We start from the raw sequence: 20,000 nt of genomic DNA, 5'->3' as shown, positions 1-20,000 counted from the left end.
TAGCTGCCATATAAACCGGTCTTGGATCTTGACTTCTTGAGCCACTAGAGGGCACAATTCTTATCCGATTTGAATGAAATTTTGTACAAGATGTTTTATTATAACTTCCAACAACTGTGTTGAGTGTGGTTGAAATCGGTCTATAACCTGATATAGCTGTCATATAAACATATCTGGAGTCTTGACTTCTTGAGCGTTAACAGGACGCAATTCCTATCCGGTTTGGCTGAAATTTCTCATGACGTGTTTTGTTATGACTTCTAACAACTGTGCCGAATATGGTTCAAATAGATCCATAACCTAATATAGCTGCCATTTAAACCGATCTGGGATCTTGACTTCTTGAGCCTCCAGAGGGCGTAATTATTATCTGATTTGACTGACATTTTTTACAATGGTTTCTCCCATGACCTTTAACATACGTGTCAAATATGGTCTGAATCAGTCTATAGCTTGATACAGCTCCCATATAAACCGATCTCCCTATTTTACTTCTTGAGCCCCTAAAAGGCGCAATTCTTATTCAATTTGGTTGAAATTTGACACAATGACTTCTACTATGGTCTCCAACATTTAATTCAATTATAGCCCGATTCGGACCATAACTTGATATAGCTCCAATATTATAGCAATTTGTTTTTTGATCCTTGTTTTGCCCAAAAAGAGATATCGGGCATAGAACTCCACAAATGCGATCTATGATGGAGGGTATATAAGATTCGGCCCGGCCGAACTTAGCACACTTTTACTTGTTCTTATTATTATTATAATACAATCGGTTTGGTAAGAAAGTCAATAACAAGTTGATACCTGTGCCTTAAAAAGGCTTGTACCAATCCTTACTAAACATTTTATATTTCATCCATACCATGCGGTATTCCATTACCAAATCTGCCAATGAGCTCTTGTTCTCAGCCATCATCTTCATCTCATCCGTGCCCAAATACACATAAATTCCTGAAACAGAACACCTTTTCTTGCTATGTAGGAGTTGAGGCGGCTGCATCTGCCGGAACATAATTGAGCCAGAACAACTCTGGTTTACCGGGGGAAGTCAATTTCTTCAGAGGGACGGTCGTTCTTCGTTCAGGCATACATTCACCTGATAGCTATTTACCTCATCAGCTAACGTGTCTGCATGAATGTTCTCTAGACCAGGTAATAGCAGCAAACCACTTTAAAATGAGTGCACGCGACAGGAATGAAGTGAATGACACTCTCACACCTCAACCACCAAAACATGAAATTCCATTTTATGATTCGTTGAGCATCTAAGTGTTTTTGTTAATGAGCATAAAATGTTTGCTGGTTGTATTTTAAATTTTGAGCTATGCTCACGAGGCTCATATGGATCGCAACTGAATAGATGACTCACACACACACACAGCTATCGTTCAAACCGAGCGTTGACTTTATTGTGCGTGCTTTGTTATGGATGGGTCAAGACGGATTAAAAAAGAGGTCTCACGCGAAAAGCTCTTAACAGCCGGCCAGGTTTGACGGTATTAAGATGCCAGATTTTTGTTTGCATTCTCTTTGTTGTTATCTTCTTTCTCGCATATTATCCGCTGATGTACGCACACGTATACGCCCAAGCACACACATAAATACCATACCATAAAGGCTTGTACCAAACGTTACTAATCATTTTATATTTCATCTATACCATGCGGTATTGCTTTGATACCATACGGTGTTGCTTAACCATTAATACCGAAATGAGCAAGTTTGCTATAAATATTTTTTAGGGTTTAGATATGTTAGAAACGTTGTTCCCATGCCTGTGCCTAAACCGGAGTAATATCCACTTGAGCTGAACAGTAGGCTTACCAAACATTACCAATCATTTTATATGTCATCCATACCAGGCGGTATGGCTTTGATACCATGCGGTGTTGCTAAACTATTAATACCGTATGGTACCGAAATATGTAAGTTTGCTATAAATATTTTTCAGGGTTTAGATATGTAAGAAAGGTTGTTCCTGTTCCGGTGCCTAAACCGGAGTAATACCCACCTTGAGCTGAACTAATGAGCACTGTTAAGAGGAAAAAGATCACTTAAGATGTCTCTGTTACTGTGCTGCGCTTTCAGCCAACTTCATTAGCTTCGTAGAGTAGCAGATCACCGTAGCACAGAGGTTAGCATGTCTGCCTATGACTCTGAACCCCCGAGTTCAAATCCTGGCGGAAACATCAGAAAAAGTTTTTAGCGATGGTTTTCCCCTCCTAATACTGGCAACATTTGTGAGGTGCTATGCCATGTAAAAACTTCTCTCCAAAGAGGTGTCGCATTGCGGCACGCGGTACGGAGGGACGGCTATAAAAAGGAGGCCCCTTATCATTGGGCTTAAACTTCATTGGGACTGTACTCATTGATGTGTGAGAAGTTTTCCCCTGTACCTTAGTGGAATGTTCATGGGCAAAATTTGCATTTCGCGTCTTAGCGTTTTGTCACCCTGTAGTTTTGTTAATTTCTTTGCTAAAGGTATATCATTTGAATTCAGTTCCTACAATAATACCACTAGAAAATCTTGAAATTGTTTTGCTTCTTTAAAAATGTTCTACTTCCGAATTTTCAATCAAGGCAATTAAAAATATTTTTAGCAAAAATTTTTCTAAATGGCCTAACAATTTCTTTGATATTTTCTTCTAATCCAACCACGTTTCCTTAATGCTGACCCACTGTGATTTTGTTTAGTTTGAGTGAGTGCACAATGTGCTGTTTGTGGTTCTATGTATTCTTAAATTCTATCTAAATTTTTTAAACTTTTTTTTTTGTAAGATTTCAGATATAAATTTATGGAATTTTTTCTTATATAAAAACAAGTGTAAAAACTAGGTATGTATACACACTTATATTAGATAAATATATAATTATTTGGTTTAAATTTTATTTTCTATCAATATACGTAGTATGTAATGTAGCCTTCTTTCAACTTGTCAACATGTCTTAAATGATTTTTAATTTAATTTTCTATATACAATTGTATCAAAAATTTAACTACTTTGTTTTGTGTGTGTGTTTTTAGTTTGTTTGGGGGTGGGGGGAGAACTAGGAGGAGGAGGAGGAGGAGGGTTTTAGTGTCTTAAAAATACAAGTATGAAGGTTTCATGTAAATATGTTTGCCTTAATTTGTAGTCATAGTATTTTCATATTTCATATTTGTTGCGTTGTTTTGTCTTAGTGGTGTTGTGTGTAAAATTTCTTCAATCCCAAGGAGCAAGGATAATGGAATTTGTAATTCTCTTATCCCTGATGAATTGGTTGTAATTTTTCTTAGATTTTGCTATTACAATATACAATTAATTACAATTCTTTTTAGTGTAAATGTTGTTCTTTCTCTGGATTTTAATTTTATTATTACGATTGAGTTACATTGAACTGTTCTAGAAAATCCTTGTGACAAAAATAAAACAAGGAGAGAGAAATAAAAAACACAAAAATAACACTTGTAGTTTCTCTAAGATTTATGAATGTTTGTTGTATTCTTTTGGGTTTAGTTTCAATTGTGAATTTAAAATTCAATATAAAATTTAATTTTCTCTCAATTGTTTTGCCAATTAGAAGTGAATTTCTATTGTTTTTACTTGGTGCCATGGATTTCAATGTTTGTCATAAATCACTGTGTGCATGCATTCGAGTAAACTGTATGGGGTCTTTTGCAGTTGGAGGTCCAATTACGAGCTGCTTCTATCTTCTTTATGCACTGGTATGCAGAAGATTTTATCGGAACGGCAATAAATGACAATTTTCCATGGACAATGGATGTTATATTTGCAATAGAGGATCTAGAAAGAGAGTTAAAGAAATTTGAAAGTTTAAAAATAGAGTAAACATGCTTGAAAAATATGGAATAATAACAAGTAAAAGCGTGTTAAGTGTTCGACCGGGTCGAATCTTATCGTTCGTTGACAAGCCAACTATGCTGTATCAGGTTCTGGTTGGTTTTGGCAACCATACTGGATGTCGTTGTGCAAAATTTCAGCTGAGTCAGATGATAATTGCTCCCTACAGGGGCTCAAAAAGTAAAATCGGGAGATCGGTTTTTATGAGAGCTATATCAGGTTATGGAGCGATTCAGACCATATTTGGCACGCATCACAGTGGGAGAAAATCGAAAAAAACTAGTTAAAACAAGTAAAAACTTGTTAAGTTCGGCCGGGCCGAACTTTGGATACCCAGCACCAAGAATATGATAATCATCCTATTTTACTATAAATCTACTACTATATCCAATACCTAAATAGGGGATGGTATCGATCATATTTTATTCAGGTCCCGTAAATTCATATACAAGTAACAGTTTCAGCGAAATGAGGAATTGAGAAATCCGCTTTTTATGGGATTGAGACCCAAAATTAGAGGTTTGGTCTATATGACAGCTTTATCTGTATAGTCTGATTTGATTCATATTTGGGACGAACGTCGAGAGACCCATAACTACCCACTGTTTCAAATTTTAACGAAATCGGGTAATAAATAGAGCTTTTATGGGCTTCAGACCCTTTATCGGCAGATCGGTCAATATGGCAGTTATATCTAAATATTGTCCAATCTGAACCACATTTTGGTCCTATGTTGGGTGGCCTAAAGCTACTCATTGTTTTAAATTTCAGCGAAATCTGATAAAATATAAAGACGTTATGGGCTTCAGACCCTTTATCGGGAGATCGGTCTATATGACAGCTATATCTAGATGTAGTCCGATCTGAACCATATTTAGGTCAGATCTCGGGAAGCTCAAAATAACCCACTATTTGAAATTTCTTTTGAGACCGAGAGGAGGAGCCTCAATAATAATCAAAAATAATATTGAACACCAAGAAGAAGAGAAAATAGAGAATGAAATGTTTCAAATTGCATGTGTATCAGTGAGCTTAAAAAATAATAAGACCTTTAAAATATGTGCTATCTATTCACCTCCAAGGCATAACATTAAAAGCGAACACTACATTGAAGTTTTAAAAGGTTTTCAAAATCACTTTATATTAGGAGGAGATTTCAATGCTAAAAACAAACTCTGGGGTTCTAGATTAACTACACCCAAAGGACACCAACTTCACAAAGCATGCAGAGCTCTAAAATGTGAGATATATTCAGGAAACGAGCCTACGTATTGGCCATCGAATGAGCAACGTATTCCAGATTTAATTGATTTTTTTGTTACTAAAAATATACCTAAAAACTTTATTTACATTGAGAACACAGCTGCATTATCATCATCGGATCATTCTGCAGTGATAATTACCGTCAGTGATAATTTTATCGAAAAAGAAACTCCAAGTTTTCTCTCGAATAATCGTACTAACTGGCAATTTTTCAAATATATATTGTCTGAGAAAATTGAACTAAAGATTCCCCTTAGAACCAAAGATCAAATTGATGAAGAGTTGACAAGCTTCATCAACGCAATACAAACGTCTGCATGGGAAAGTACTCCTACTACAAGTCATACCAACACTACTGGCACATATCCGAAGGAAATTAGAGACCTTTTATCGAAGAAAAGAAAAGCTAGGAAGAAATGGCAAAGAGAAAGAACAATCGAAAATAAAAGAACATTGAACAGGCTTGTTAATGAACTCAAACGCATCACACAGGAGTCAAAAAATAAGGCTATGTCTAGATACTTAGGAAACCTAACAGCAACCAAAGAAACCAACTACAATCTATGGAAGGCCACGCGGCAATTAAATCAAGCTTCCCCAACCATTCCACCACTTAAAAATGTAGATGGATCATGGGTAAAAAAAGCCGAAGAAAAAGTAGATTTGTTTGCAAATTATTTTAGCAACATATTTAAACCACTTGAATGTAGGTCTGACAATGAAGAAACTTATAAATTAGAAAAATGTGACAACCAAGTCATTAAACCAGCTACAATTAAAGAGCTAGAAAATCTCATCGCCAAAGATCTGAGCGCTAAGAAATCTCCAGGTTATGACTTAATAACAACCAAAATACTTAAAAAGCTTCCACATATAGCTGTTAAAAAGCTTTTATTTATAATAAATGCATGTTTTCGTCTGCGACATGTTCCATTAGAATGGAAAGTTGCAGAAGTTATCGTAATCAAGAAATCTGGAAAACCTGATCATGAAATAACATCATACCGTCCGATATCGCTACTACCGGTTATGTCAAAGATATTTGAAAAGTTGCTATTAAAAAGATTGCGTCCCTTATTAACAAGTAGGCTTCTCATACCTGACCATCAGTTTGGATTCCGAAATAATCATTCAACTATACAACAAGTTCACCGAATAGTTGATATAGCCGAAAGAGCCATTGAAAATAAACTCGTCTGCTCTGCCGTGTTTTTAGACGTGGGACAAGCATTTGACAAAGTTTGGCACCAAGGGCTCTTAACCAAACTTCATAACGATCTCCCAACGGAATTTTATGAAATCTTGGAATCATACTTAACCAACAGACACTTTCGAGTAAAAATAGAAAATAATTATTCAAAACTGAAACCAATAAAGGCTGGAGTACCTCAGGGGAGTGTCCTAGGCCCTGTTTTATACCTTCTTTACACCAGAGATATACCAAACCCGCCTGATGCAACAATTGCAACATTTGCCGATGACACTGCAATTCTTACGACTGCCAATAGTGAAATTGAAGCTACAAATAAACTTCAAGCAGCTCTGTCGGACATTTTACTTTGGATAAACAAATGGAGGATGAATCTAAATGAAAACAAGTCAATCCACATACTTTTCACAAACAAAGAACTTCGTTATTTACCGTTATATCTAAATGGTAAAGTAATACCATTCGCAAACACAGCAAAATATTTGGGAATGACCCTAGACACTAAAATTAAATGGAAAGAGCACGTGAAGAAAAAAAATAAGGAAATAAAAATAAAATTCTCAGAGCTGTACTGGATGCTAGTGGACAATAGAATATCGATTCAAAACAAACTTCTTTTGTATAATCAAATGATCAAACCAATATGGACCTACGGAATACAACTTTGGGGTTGCGCTGCCAAGAATGAAGTAGAAAAGATTCAAAAAACCCAAAATTTAATCCTTCGTACCATTGCTAATGCACCTTGGTACATACGAAACACCGATCTGCACAGAGACTTGGGAGTGAGGTCAATATCAGAGGAAATATCCATTCACGCCCTGAAACATGCGAACAAGTTACATAGTCACGTTAACTCTGACTTAAATAATATTGTTCGAAACTATCCAGCCACCAGAAGACTTCAAAGAACTATACCAATGGATCTAGTCCCTTAAGAGGCCCTAAATCCCAAGAACTAGGATGTAGTTACTGAACTATTTCCACAAAATGAATTCGAACTAGGCTAAATTCTCTAGTTTGTATTATTTATCTATACGCTATCTTAAAATTACTAGATGAGTGTAACTCAGTTGTAATGAAAATAAATAAAAAAAAAAAAAAAAAAATTTGAAATTTCAGCGAAATCGGATAAAATATAAAGACTTTATGGGCATCAGACCCTTTATCGGGAGATCGGTCTATATGGCAGCTAAATCTATATATAGTCCGATCTGAACCATATTTGGGTCAACCGTCGGGAAGCTCAAAATAACCCACTATTTGAAATTTCAGCGAAATCGGATAAAATATAAAGACTTTATGGGCATCAGACCCTTTATCGGGAGATCGGTCTATATGGCAGCTATATCTAAATATAGACCGATCTAATCCATATTTAGGTCAGATCTCGCAAGGCTTAAAATAACTCACTGTTGCAAATTTCAGCGAAATCGGGTAATAAATAAAGCTTTTATGGTCTTCAGACCCTTTATCGGGAGGTCGGTCTATATGGCTGCTATATCTAAATATAGTCCGATCTGAACCGTATTTGAGCCGTATGTCGGAAGGCCATACACTACCTACTATTTCAAATTTCAGCGAAATTGAAAAAAAAAAACAGGTAAAAGCGAGCTAAGTTCGGCCGGGACGAATCTTATATACCCTCCACCATGTATCGCATTTGTTGAGTTCTATGCGCGGTATCTTTTTTTAGGCAAACAAAGAATATTGAATAAGAAATGTTATACTATTGGAGCTATATCAAGTTATATTCCGATTCGGACCATAAATGCTGAACTTTTTAGAAGTCATTGTGTAATATTTCAGTTCATTCGGAAAAGAATTGTGCCTTGAAGGGACTCAAGAAGCAAAATCGGGAGATAGGTTTATATGGGAGTTTGATCGTTTCAGACCATTTTAGACACATATGTTGAAGGCCATGAGAGAAGCCGTTGCACAAAATTTCTGCCAAATCGGATGACAGTTGCGCCCGCTAGAGGCTCAAGAATTCAAAATCCCAGACCGGTTTATATGGCAGTTACATCAGGTTATGTACCGATTTGGGCCATACTTTTCAAAGATATTGGAAGTCATAATAAAACACCTCATGCAGAATTGCAGCCAATTCAATTGCGCCTTCTAGCGGCTCAAGAAGTCAAGATGCATGATCGGTTTATATGGCAGCTATACCAGGTTATGAACCGATTTAAACCATACTTAGTACGGTTGTTTGAATTAACACCAAAACACATCATGCAAAATTACAGCCAAATCGGATAAGAATTGCGCCCTCTAAAAGCTGAAGAAGTGAAGGCCCATGATCGATTTATATGGCAGTTATATCAGGTTATGTACCGATTTGGGCCATACTTTTCAAAGATATTGGAAGTCATAATAAAACACCTCATGCAGAATTGCAGCCAATTCTGATGGCAATTGCGCCCTCTAGCGGCTCAAGAAGTCAAAAGTTAAGTCCGGTTCATATGGCAGCTATACCGGGTTATGAACCGATTTAAACCATACTTAGCACGGTTATTGGAAGTAACACCAAAACACCACGTGCACAATTACAGCGAAATCGGAAAAGAATTCGCCTTCTAAAAGCTGAAGAAGTGAAGGCCCATGAATGGTTTATATGGCGGCTATATTAGGTTGTGAACCGATTTGCACCATACTAAGAACAGTTGTTGGAAGTCATAATAAAACACCTCATGCAAAATTTCAGCCAAATCTGATGAGAACTGCGCCCTCTAGAGGCTCAAGAAGTCAAGATCCCAGGTCGGTTTATATGGCAGCTATACCAGGTTATGAACTGATTTAAACCATACTTAGCACAGTTATTGGAAGTGATACCACGTGCAAATTTTCAGTTAAATCGGGCGAGAGTTGCGCTCTCTAGAGACTTAAGAAGTCAAGACCCAAGATCAGTTTATATATTAGCTATATCAAAACATGGACCGATTTGGCCATTTACAATTCTAACCGACTTACATTAACAGAAAGTATTTTTGCAAAATTTCAAGCGATTAGCTTTACTCCTTCGAAAGTTAACGTGCTTTCGACAGACAGGCGGACGGACGGATGGACGGACGGACAGACAGACTATCATGGCTAGATAGACTTAAAATGTCATGACGATCAAAAATATATCAAAAATATATATACTCGTGATTTTAAGCCGATTGGTATACTTGTCAATGGACAAAGTTTTAATACCCTGCACCAGATTCGAAGATTCGAACTCTAATCTCAAATACCTTTGAGTCCCATATTTCCCTTGTCGGCAAACATGTCCGGTTTGGGGGGCGTTTTGAGGGCCGGGGAGGCACTCGGTTACTTGGCACTGAAAATGTATGTCTGATTGGTATTCTACTCTAAAATACCTTTTATTTGAGCACCATATTGCTATGGTCGATAAATTTGTCCACTTTGAGGGAGGGGCGGCCCTATAGACACTTTTTACCGAATGTTGATATCAGATTCGTGCTCTATTCCCAAAGACCTATCATTTGAGCTACATATTGGAGGAGGACCTCCAGAAACTTGGTCCCGAGAGTGGATATCAATTTCGCGCTCTACTCCCAAATACCTTTTATTTGAGCCCCATAAGGTCGGTAAATATGTCCGATTTAGCGGTGTTTTGGGGGTGGGGTGGCCCCCCAAACACTTGACTCCATATTTTTAGATTCGTATTCCACTTTCAAATACCTTTCATTTGAGTTCCATATTGTCGTTATTGGTCTATATATATATATATATATATATATTTGGTGGGTTGGGGGATGGGTCGGCCACCCTAGATAATCCATCCGAAATTTGGATAACAAAAATCCACAAAAATTCGCTTAAATCGCACAACCCATCTCCGAGATCTGGCGTTTCTGAAAATATGGGTTAGGTGAAGGGTCCGTCCTCCCTTCAAATATCAAAAAATTTCGTACCCTATTTTCACCACGGGATCTGTGAAAATCTCAAGATAATCTGTTCAGCTGTTTTTGGGTCTATACGGAACAAATTGATTTTTATATATACTCGTAAGATTAATAGGTTCGGAAATAAATATTGGGTTGCCCAAAAAGTAATTGCGGATTTTTTAAAAGAAAGTAAATGCATTTTTAATAAAACTTAGAATGAACTTTAATCAAATATACTTTTTTACACTTTTTTTCTAAAGCAAGCTAAAAGTAACAGCTGATAACTGACAGAAGAAAGAATGCAATTACAGAGTCACAAGCTGTGAAAAAATTTGTCAACGCCGACTATATGAAAAATCCGCAATTACTTTTTGGGCAACCCAATATTTCAACGCAGGACAGAAATTTGTGTTCTTTCCTTCTCTTCCTTGCCCTTCCCCTCCCTTCTGAGGCGATTTAGCCATGTCCATTCTCTGTGAAAATCACGATTCGATCGATTTAGGTCGATGAGCCAAATCGGTCAACGTGTAGATATGACCTTCATATAAACCAATTTCCTATCTTGGCTTCTTAAATCCTAAAGAGCGCAATTATTGACCGATTTAGCTGAAATTTGACACAAAGAATTCTGTTGTGACTTCCAATATCCATGCCAAGTGTGAATCGGTCTATAATCTTATATAGCTCCCTTAGAAGCCGATATCTCTTAGTCTTATTTGCTGTTCGATTGCCTTGAAACATTTTTTACCTTTTTCTGGCTCTCGAATTTGGTGGTGTAGGATTGCTCCGCAATCTCGTTAAGTTTTATTATTGCTGGCAAACAAATTTCTATAAATCCAGTAATACTAAGTGAAAAAAAAAAAATTAAGTAAAAACTATGACTCCATTACATGGCTTGCCTCAAAACCAAGTTAAAATTCCTTTGAAATGAAAACATAATACCCCATAAATTTACTCATATCATCCATGAATGAAATGCCAACGGACGTTAGCAACCACGCCAAGGAGTTCCGCCCAAACGAGTTGCCATTGCATACAGCGCATAGATGGATGTATCAACAAGTCCGCATAATATTTTCAAATCATATGAAAAACTTTTGGTAGTTTTTCCAAAAAAAAAAAGAAACAAACACAAAGTCAGTTTCTTCCATGGGCATTCCATCAAGGAAATTTTCCAAAATTAAGTTACTTTAGCTTGCTTACAATTTGCGTCTGTTGTTGTTGTTGTTTCAGTCAGTTTTTCTAGGTAGAGAGGAGACCTCGAGTAATGCTGGTCCTGTTGGTTTTCATGTTAGCAGAAATTTTTGCCCATGTTTGGTCTACTGATGTTGGTTTTTGTGTTGACGATAGCATACAACCCAGCAGTAGTGAAGGGAGTTCATAGCCATTATAAAAACTTTGCAACTGCAACTATGCCCTTTAAATGTACACCCATATGGCTGACCACTATGATGTATAAAAAGGACAACTCCAATTTCATATGTTTGCCTAGGCATTAAGACCAGCTGGAGCAGCATTTTCTTAGACAAGCTATCTTTCTTGGCTAATGTCATATATTTTGCTGACCTTAATGTATTTATTTGTTTGTTAATGATTGTATTTTATGTAAAAATGGAGTTGTACATTTTAGGCACTTTCTTTGCTTTACGATTGGCTGCATATTTCTACTGCCTGCTCCCTAATGGCAGGGTGTTCCATTATGGATAGTAGGGGTGTTAGTTTTATTATAGTTTGTTTTAGTTGTTGTTTGTTATCAAGGCATCAGAGAGCAACTACCCCCCCAATGCCAAACAACCAAACAACGAACCAACCAACAACCATCCATCCTGTGGCATTAGTTTGAAGCAACAGTTAAACACTGTTTATGTCTGTTATCATCCACAACAAGGCTTCTGCAAATACGGGCACATAATGCAGGAAGATAGCAACAGTGGCCAAAGTGTGCTCCCGCATTCAAACTAGGCCACTTTAACTCTGGTTCGTTCTCTCTCGCTTATTGCTATGGGTTTTCTATTTTCTGTTTTCTTGGCTAGTGCATTGGCCATGATAGTGCGGGTGGATAAGGTGGCTAAGTTAATTTTCATTATGGCATTGCTGCTAGAGGTTGAGTGAGTGAGTTTCGGTACTGGTAATGGTGAATGGCTATCATTGCCTTCTTGGTGGTCCTGTCAACACATTCAAGTCTTTTGTTGTTCACTTCTAATTACTGCAAGTAAGCAAATTCAATCAAATTTGTTATCATCAATTTGCGCATATTAAACAAGTGGGACTACAATTAAACGCAAACAGTGATGGTGAAAATCAACCGCATATGGGTAATTTTGTCTTCAGGGATTTATTGAATATTGAAATTTTGTCTTTAGAGAAAATTTTACTGAATTTAAGTTTATCGGGCAAATTTTATGAAAAATGTTTGTCTTCAATTCAAAAATTTCAATAACATTTTTTCTTACGTAAACCATCTTTAGCCCTTCCTTACTTGTTATACCCACCACCCATTTAGTCATTCCGTTTCCAACACATCGAAATATCATTTTCCGACCCTAAAAAGTATATATATTTCGGATCGTCCTAAAATTCTAAGACGATTTAACGATGTCCGTGTGTCGGTCCGTCTTTCCGTCCGTCTGATGTAATCACTCTACAGGCTTCAAAAATTGAGATATTGAGCTAAATTTGGTACAGATGCGTCTTTTTGATGCACGCTGATTAAGTTCTTGAACGGGCCATATCGGACCATATTTGGCTATAACTGCTAGATAGACCGATTTTCCGATAAAGGGTCTAATCCCAATTTTTCATCCGATTTTGCTGAAATTTTAAACAGTGAGTAGTTTTAGGCCTCCCGACATCTGACCTAAATATCGGACTATATTTAGATATAGCTGCCATATAGACCGATCTGCCGATAAAGGGTCTGAAGCCCATAAAAGCATTATTTATTGCCCGATTTCGCTGAAATTTTAAACAGTGGGTTATTTTAGGCCTCTCGACATCTGACCTAATGGTCGTTAAGATCGGACTATTTTTAGATACAGCTGCCATATAGACCGATCTCCCGATAAAGGGTCTGAAGTCTATAAAAGTTTTTTTTTTAAACAGATTTTGCTAAAATTTAAAACCATGAGTAGTTTCACCAACATCTGACCCAAATATGGTTAAAATCGGACTATATTTACATATAGCTGCCCTATGGACCGATCTCCCGATAAAGGGTCTGAGGCCCATAGAAGCCCTATTTATTATCCGATTACGCTGAAATTTGAAACAGTTGGTAGTTTTAGGTCTCCCGACATCCGCCCCAAATATGGTTTGGATCGGACTATATTAAGATATAGCTGCCATATAGACCGATCTATCGATAAAGGGTCTGAAGCCCATAAAAACATTATTTTTTTATCCAATTTCACTGAAATTTGAAACAGTGAGTGGTTTTAGGCCACCCGCCATCCGACCCAGATATGGTAAAAATAGGACTGTGTTTCGATATAACTGTCATATAGACCGGTATGCCGGTTAAGGGTCTGAAGGCTTTATTTTTTACCCGATTTTGTTGAAATTTGAAATACAATATTCAACAGTGACTTATTATTATAAGACTACTCAATGTCCATGCCGAGTTTGGGGGTATAATTTATCCAATTTTCATCGGATTGTGACGAAAGGGGGGTTTATATATATACCCGATCCGCCGATTTTGGGTCTTAGGCCCATAAAAGCCACATTTATTATCCGATTTTGCTGAAATTTGGGACAATGAATTGTGTTTGGCCCTTCAATATCTTTCTTTAATTTTGTGCTGATCGGTTAAGATTTGGATATATCTGTCATATAGACTGATTTCTCGATATAAGGTTTTTGGCCCATAAAAGGCGCATTTATTGTCCGATGTCGCCGAAATTTGGGATAGTGAGTTAAGTTAAGCCCCTAGACGTACATCTGCAATATGGCACAGATCGGTTTAGATTTCAATATAGCTGCCATATAGACCGATCTCTCGATTTAAGGTTTTGGGCCCATAAAAGACGCATTTATTGTCCGATTTCGCCGAAATTTGGGACAGTACTTTATGTTAGGCTCTTCGACATTTTGCAGCAACTTGGCCCAAATCGGTCCAGATTTGGATATAGCTGCCATATAGACCGATCTCTCGATTTAAGGTTTTGGGCCCATAAAAGGCATTTATAATCCGATTTCACTGAAATTTGACACAGTGACTTATGTTAGGCTTTTCGACGTGCGTGTTGTATATGGTTCAGATCGGTTTAGTTTAAGATATAGCTGAAGTACTGATTAGTAGTTGGTCCAAATCGGAACATATTTCGATATAACTGCTATGGGACAATAGGTATGCAATTTTCACCGGATTTTGACGAAGGGTGGTTTACATATATACCCGAGGTGGTGGGTATCCAAAGTTCGGCCCGGCCGAACTTTACGCCTTTTTACTTGTTTTAAAAGATTTAAATGAAATATAAATAAGATATGTAGTTGTTATAGTGGGTATCAAAAGTTTGACCCGGCGGAATTTAATGAGGTTTGTTCTCTGTGATAGTCATTAATTATTTTTCCTTGCATAAAATTATAGCTCAAAAGTTCAATTAGATCACAAACACTATGCTATGGGATGAACATCTAAATCTTATATCCATGTCACCCTTCCCACTTTAATAAAAGCTATTTGAAGTTTAACCTTTTAATATAGACCATCCTTATCGTGTCATTGCACAAGGAACAAATTCTATATCCGTTTTCCTTTTAATCCTTTTTAATATGTGAATAGACTATTATCGTATCGTTTTATTTCAACATCACTGTTTTGTAAGTATCACTTTGTACATACAATGTCAGATGTGTTTAACAAGCAATGGCAATATTAAGGTGGAACGAAAAAAGAGAAAAAGTTATTGTAAATAGAATGAGAAAAACACTTTAAAATATCTTTTTTCCAAGAATTTCTCAAATTTTCTTTTCTTGACTTTTTTATATTTCCCCTGATTGCTTAATTCTCTACCTTACATCTCCACCTTAGTACACACGTTAGTTGACCTCTATACTAATACCACACTCACCTAAGTAACTTGTTCCGGTTTTACTGTTACAACTACCATAGCCACAGCTATTAAAACGTGTGGTAGTGGTAGTAATTGTGGTGATGTTGGTAGTTTTGGTGATGTGGTGGTGGCACTTGTTCTACCACAAGCACAACTACTGCTACTACAACTACTGCTACAACTAACAGACAATTGCTGGTGTCCTCCATCTACAGCATATCGATATTGGACGTGCCATTTCCGGTGGCGGTGCGCGTCGTTTTCGTAATCTGCTGATTTGTTATGATGGGTGGTGGACTGCAGCACCACACAATCTGTGAAAATAGGAAATGAAAATTCAAAATGTTGCCAAGATATTAAATTCTTACATTTTAAAGCAATGGAAAAGGTAGCATTAATTTCAACATTTGGTTCAACTTTTCGGGATTTTAGGCCAACATTTTCGTATACATATGGAGAAGGCATATTGACATACTGACACTTACCTTTCTAAAGGCCTTGCGGAAGTTATCCGACAAAAAGGCATAGAGTATGGGATTTATGCAGGAATTTGTATAGGCCAGAACATGTGCAATAATCTGTATGATTACGGTCACATTTGATGTGCCATAAAGGTTTAGGGCCTTGAGCACCAGAATGACCTGCAAAAATAATTGGAAAAATAGTTTAGCTTCGAGGGGGTAGGCAAATGGGTTATGGAAAAAATATTAAAATAAAATCATAAGCCAAAATTTGGAATGGGTTTCTACAAAAAAGGGGTTGTTAAGCTTTTCCAACCCTAGCCGAAAACGCCAACCCATTATTATTCATGACTAGGTAAAATGTTTTAATAAATTATGAATTCAACTCAATCTGTTTCCTTCGGAGTGATTTTCCATTTTTAAGAGTGGGTTTTCTTGCTTTTTACTCCATGTTGGGTGTTTTTAGTTGCTGGAGAATGCAGGGATTTCTTGATTTTATGCCACCGCAGACATTTAAATCCCATTTAGTCTTGTTTTGTGCTTTGCTTGCAAAAATCTTTGAAAAATCTTTGTGGTCCAAGGCACACTGCTTTTGTTTAGTATGCGGCACTATGGGTAGAGGTAATACTTACAAAAATGTTCTAAACTCATAATTGATGTGATTTCCAGTAAATGTTTTTTTTTGTTAAGCTGAGTATGCTTTACTTTTACTTTAATTGGCTATGAAAGAATATTTGTTCCACTAGCCGATCGTAGTATAGCGTTCCAAGCGCCTCGATCTTATGCGCTCATTCTAAAATCTCTGATACCAAGTTTCGAGGTGTCTCCCACCACTTGATCTTTCCATCGGGCTTTTGGTCTTCCCGGTTTGCGTGTACCATCGTGTTTGTCTTCAAAAGACTTCTTTGCTGGAACTTCTTCGTCCATTCTGACAACATGACCTAGCCAATGCAGCCGTTGTATTTTGATGCGTGTAACTATGCTATCGTCGTCATACAGCTCATGCAGCTCGTGGTTCATACGTCGCCTATATTCTCCATTAACGCAAACTCGTCCATATATTTTACGAAGAATCTTTCTCTCAAATACTCCAAGCACTGCCTCATCTGCTTGAACAAGCACCCATGCTTCAGAACCATATAACAGCACGGGTAGTATCAGTGTCTTGTATAGAATAATCTTCGTCTGTCGAGAGGTGGCTTTGTTATGTGACACCAAAGGCCTACACACAAATTCCATTAAGGAATGGGGGCAAACTTTTCACATATCACTGAGTTGTTGGATTCAAGTATAACCTTAATGATAAGGGGTCTCTTTTTTATAGCCGAGCCTGAACGGCGTGCCTCAATGCGATACCTCTTTTCTGAGAAATTTTACACTGTAAAGTACCTCACAAATGGCAGAATAGGTGGATATAGGTGACCACCATAAATAATGTATAACGAAGGCTGACTGAAGAGGGATTGGAACCCGTTTCTTATGCAGACGGTGTTATTTTACTTCTTAGGGTTAGGTATCCGAATCATCTATGCACAAATGCCTTGGGGATGACATACAAAATCGTGGAGTTAAAAGGGTTCTTGAAAATCTAGACGCTAATAAATCCCCGGGCCCGGATGGCATATCAACACTTGTCTTACGCATGTGTTCTTCGACGCTTGCTCGTCCACTACGCAACCTTTTCAACCTTGCTTACCGTGTGGGAGTTTTCCCGGCGTGTGTGAAGGTTGCGAACGTGGGGGGTTGAAGGCCCCAAGAAATGTGGGGCGAACAACCCTGCGAATTACTGGCCAATTGTGATGTGCTCTGCGTTCTCCAGGGTTATGGAGAGTATGGTTACCCATCATCTTGTCAGATACTTTGAGTCCAATGGCCTTCTTAGCGACAGACAGTATGGGTTCCGCCGAAATCGCTCTACGGGAGACAATTTTTGTCGGAACGATGGAGTCGCTCTATCCACCAGTTTGGTGAGAGTAAAGTCGTGGCTATGGATATCTCCAAGGCATTTGATGGATGATCTACTGGGTCTTTCTTTTAAAAAATCCGTAATTACTTTTTGGGCAACCCAATATATTGCGGATTTTTTAAAAGAAATTAATGCATTTTTAATAAAACATAGAATGAACTTTAATCAAATATACTTTTTTTACACCTTTTTTCTAAAGCAAGCTAAAAGTAGCAGCTGATAACTAACAGAAGAAAGAATGCAATTACAGAGTCACAAGCTGTGAAAAAATTTGTCAACGCCGACTATATGAAAAATCCGCAATTTCTTTTTGGGCAACCCAATAAATCAAATTTCTGATTGATTTATACTATGTACAGTTAAGTACTTCAAACACTTGCAGAAGACATTCCCTCATTACCTGGAAGCCGTTTATCGTACTCTTGTCAAGATTTCGATCTTGAATCTAGGTCAAGTATTTTAGGAGAATGCGTTTTTCTTGGTAATTTTTTTTTCTCAAATTGGCACTATACGTCAAAATACCATTTATACGAGTCCAATGCTTTTTGAGATTGGGAGGGCTTCCAGACACTTGGTTTAACTTGAATATCAAATTCGTATTTTACTCTTATCAGGAGGTCACCGTGTCGTACAGATCAGGATGTCCGCCTATGACGTGATCTGGGGTTCACTGGGTTCGAATCCTGGTGATTATCCTCTCCTAATGCTGGTAACATTTGGGATGAACGATTATAAGCCATAGAAAAAAAAAATTGTCTCAACGATGCAAAAAAAAAAACAGGTCACCTTACTGACATGTGACAAGTTGGCTTACTGATTTTGGGTATCAGATTCGTACTTAATTCCCTAAGACTTATCATTATGCCCACCACCGAATGACATGGGTATAGTTCAGGGAAACATGTTGCCTTAACATAGGCGGGGTGAAGAGAACCACGCCCACTAGGGCACTGGAGACTATTCTAGATATCCGATTTAAGGCGATGGGAGAATGGATGGAAGCTAGGAGCAGGTCACACCATCACGGTATAGTCGAGGCGACGATAGAGAACCAGGAAGGAATGGAAGAGGTTTCCATTCAGATACCTGAGACGCCACTTGAGATCGAGTGCAAGCCGCACACAGTCTTAGATAGACATAACTCTGGTATTAATATGTATCAAAGATAGAGGACAAAGTTGGCCTGGGGTTTACATTGAGAACCCAGGGACTGAGATCTGCTGCAGACTGCCTACAGGTGAAGATGCAGGCGATCACGGAATGCGTAAGGTGGTATGATGCTATCGCGAGGACGTAGAGTGTGAACATTATTACAGACAGTAAACTTGGCATCAGTGCAATAACAACCAGTATACGGTAAGATCAAAAACAGTTTTGAGGTGTAAGAAGGAGATAAATGCCTGCTCTGTGGATAGCACGAATCCTGTTGTTTAGGTGTCAGGCCATAGAGGAGTAAGGGGGAATGAAAAAGCAGACGATTTGGTAGTAAAGGCTGGAGGACTGCCGGACGGGGTGAAGTCGTCCGAGTTAAGAAACGGTGAGTAGAACGACGAATATCGTATGTGGAGATTTGGATGGTGAGAAGACGAGACTTTTACCGAATGAAAGTAGAAAGGAAATCAGTATAGCTTTCGGTATCATAACAGGGCACACAGGACTACCAGCTCTTTCATGCAGACTAGGAGTGGCAAATAATTACATGTGTAGGACATATGGGGAAGATCATGAGACGTTTGAGCATGTCCTATGTCATTGCCCGTCTTTCGTGGTTAACAGACACCGGTACTTAGTAAGAACAGATTACCAGACATGAACCGACTTAGGGGAGTAATATAAAGCTGGCAAAACATCGATGGCACTATCGATATTTTTTTTGTTTGAATATCGATTGGTATTTTTCCTATCGATACTATGGACAAGTTTAAATTGTTTGCAAATGTCAACAAATCTTGGCTAGTTAGTTCTCTGGAATGCTTACATACATAGTAGTGACACATAGAGCATAACCAAATCCTACGGTAACATGCTAAGTGAAAAAAATTTTAATTTTTAAATGGGTTTCACATTTCAGAGCACAATCCGTATAGTAATCCGCTTTAGCAGATACGCAGTTCATTTTGTAGCTGACGGTGAAAGGGTCACCTGGCTATTAATGCGAGTAAGCCATTGTTTTGGGAATGTGAATGAAGGACACATTTAATAACTTCCACTTCAAATAACTCATTTAAATAGATATACCCATTGTGCATGGCTAAGTGTTGCCGTGTTTGTTACAGTAATTGCAATACAGTTAACACTTCCC

The 20,000-nt window shown here is 37.7% G+C and overlaps 1 protein-coding gene across 1 annotated transcript in view; it reads right to left on the bottom strand.

The window, feature by feature from the left end:
- Window positions 1-2,932: 2,932 nt before the first annotated feature.
- LOC106082032 (allatostatin-A receptor) overlaps window positions 2,933-20,000 on the bottom strand; it is a 223,334-nt gene continuing 206,266 nt past the window's right edge. The window contains exons 7-9 of the mRNA XM_059366898.1: window positions 15,757-15,912; window positions 15,290-15,585; window positions 2,933-3,791 (exon numbers count right to left, since the gene is read on the bottom strand). Coding sequence (XP_059222881.1) covers window positions 15,481-15,585; window positions 15,757-15,912 — 261 coding nt within the window. The 3' untranslated portion in view covers window positions 2,933-3,791; window positions 15,290-15,480. The remainder of the gene's footprint in view (window positions 3,792-15,289; window positions 15,586-15,756; window positions 15,913-20,000) is intronic.

Source organism: Stomoxys calcitrans, chromosome 4 (genome assembly GCF_963082655.1).
Source record: "Stomoxys calcitrans chromosome 4, idStoCalc2.1, whole genome shotgun sequence".
Taxonomy (NCBI): domain Eukaryota; kingdom Metazoa; phylum Arthropoda; class Insecta; order Diptera; family Muscidae; genus Stomoxys; species Stomoxys calcitrans.
This window is presented reverse-complemented; position numbering and strand designations above follow the sequence as displayed.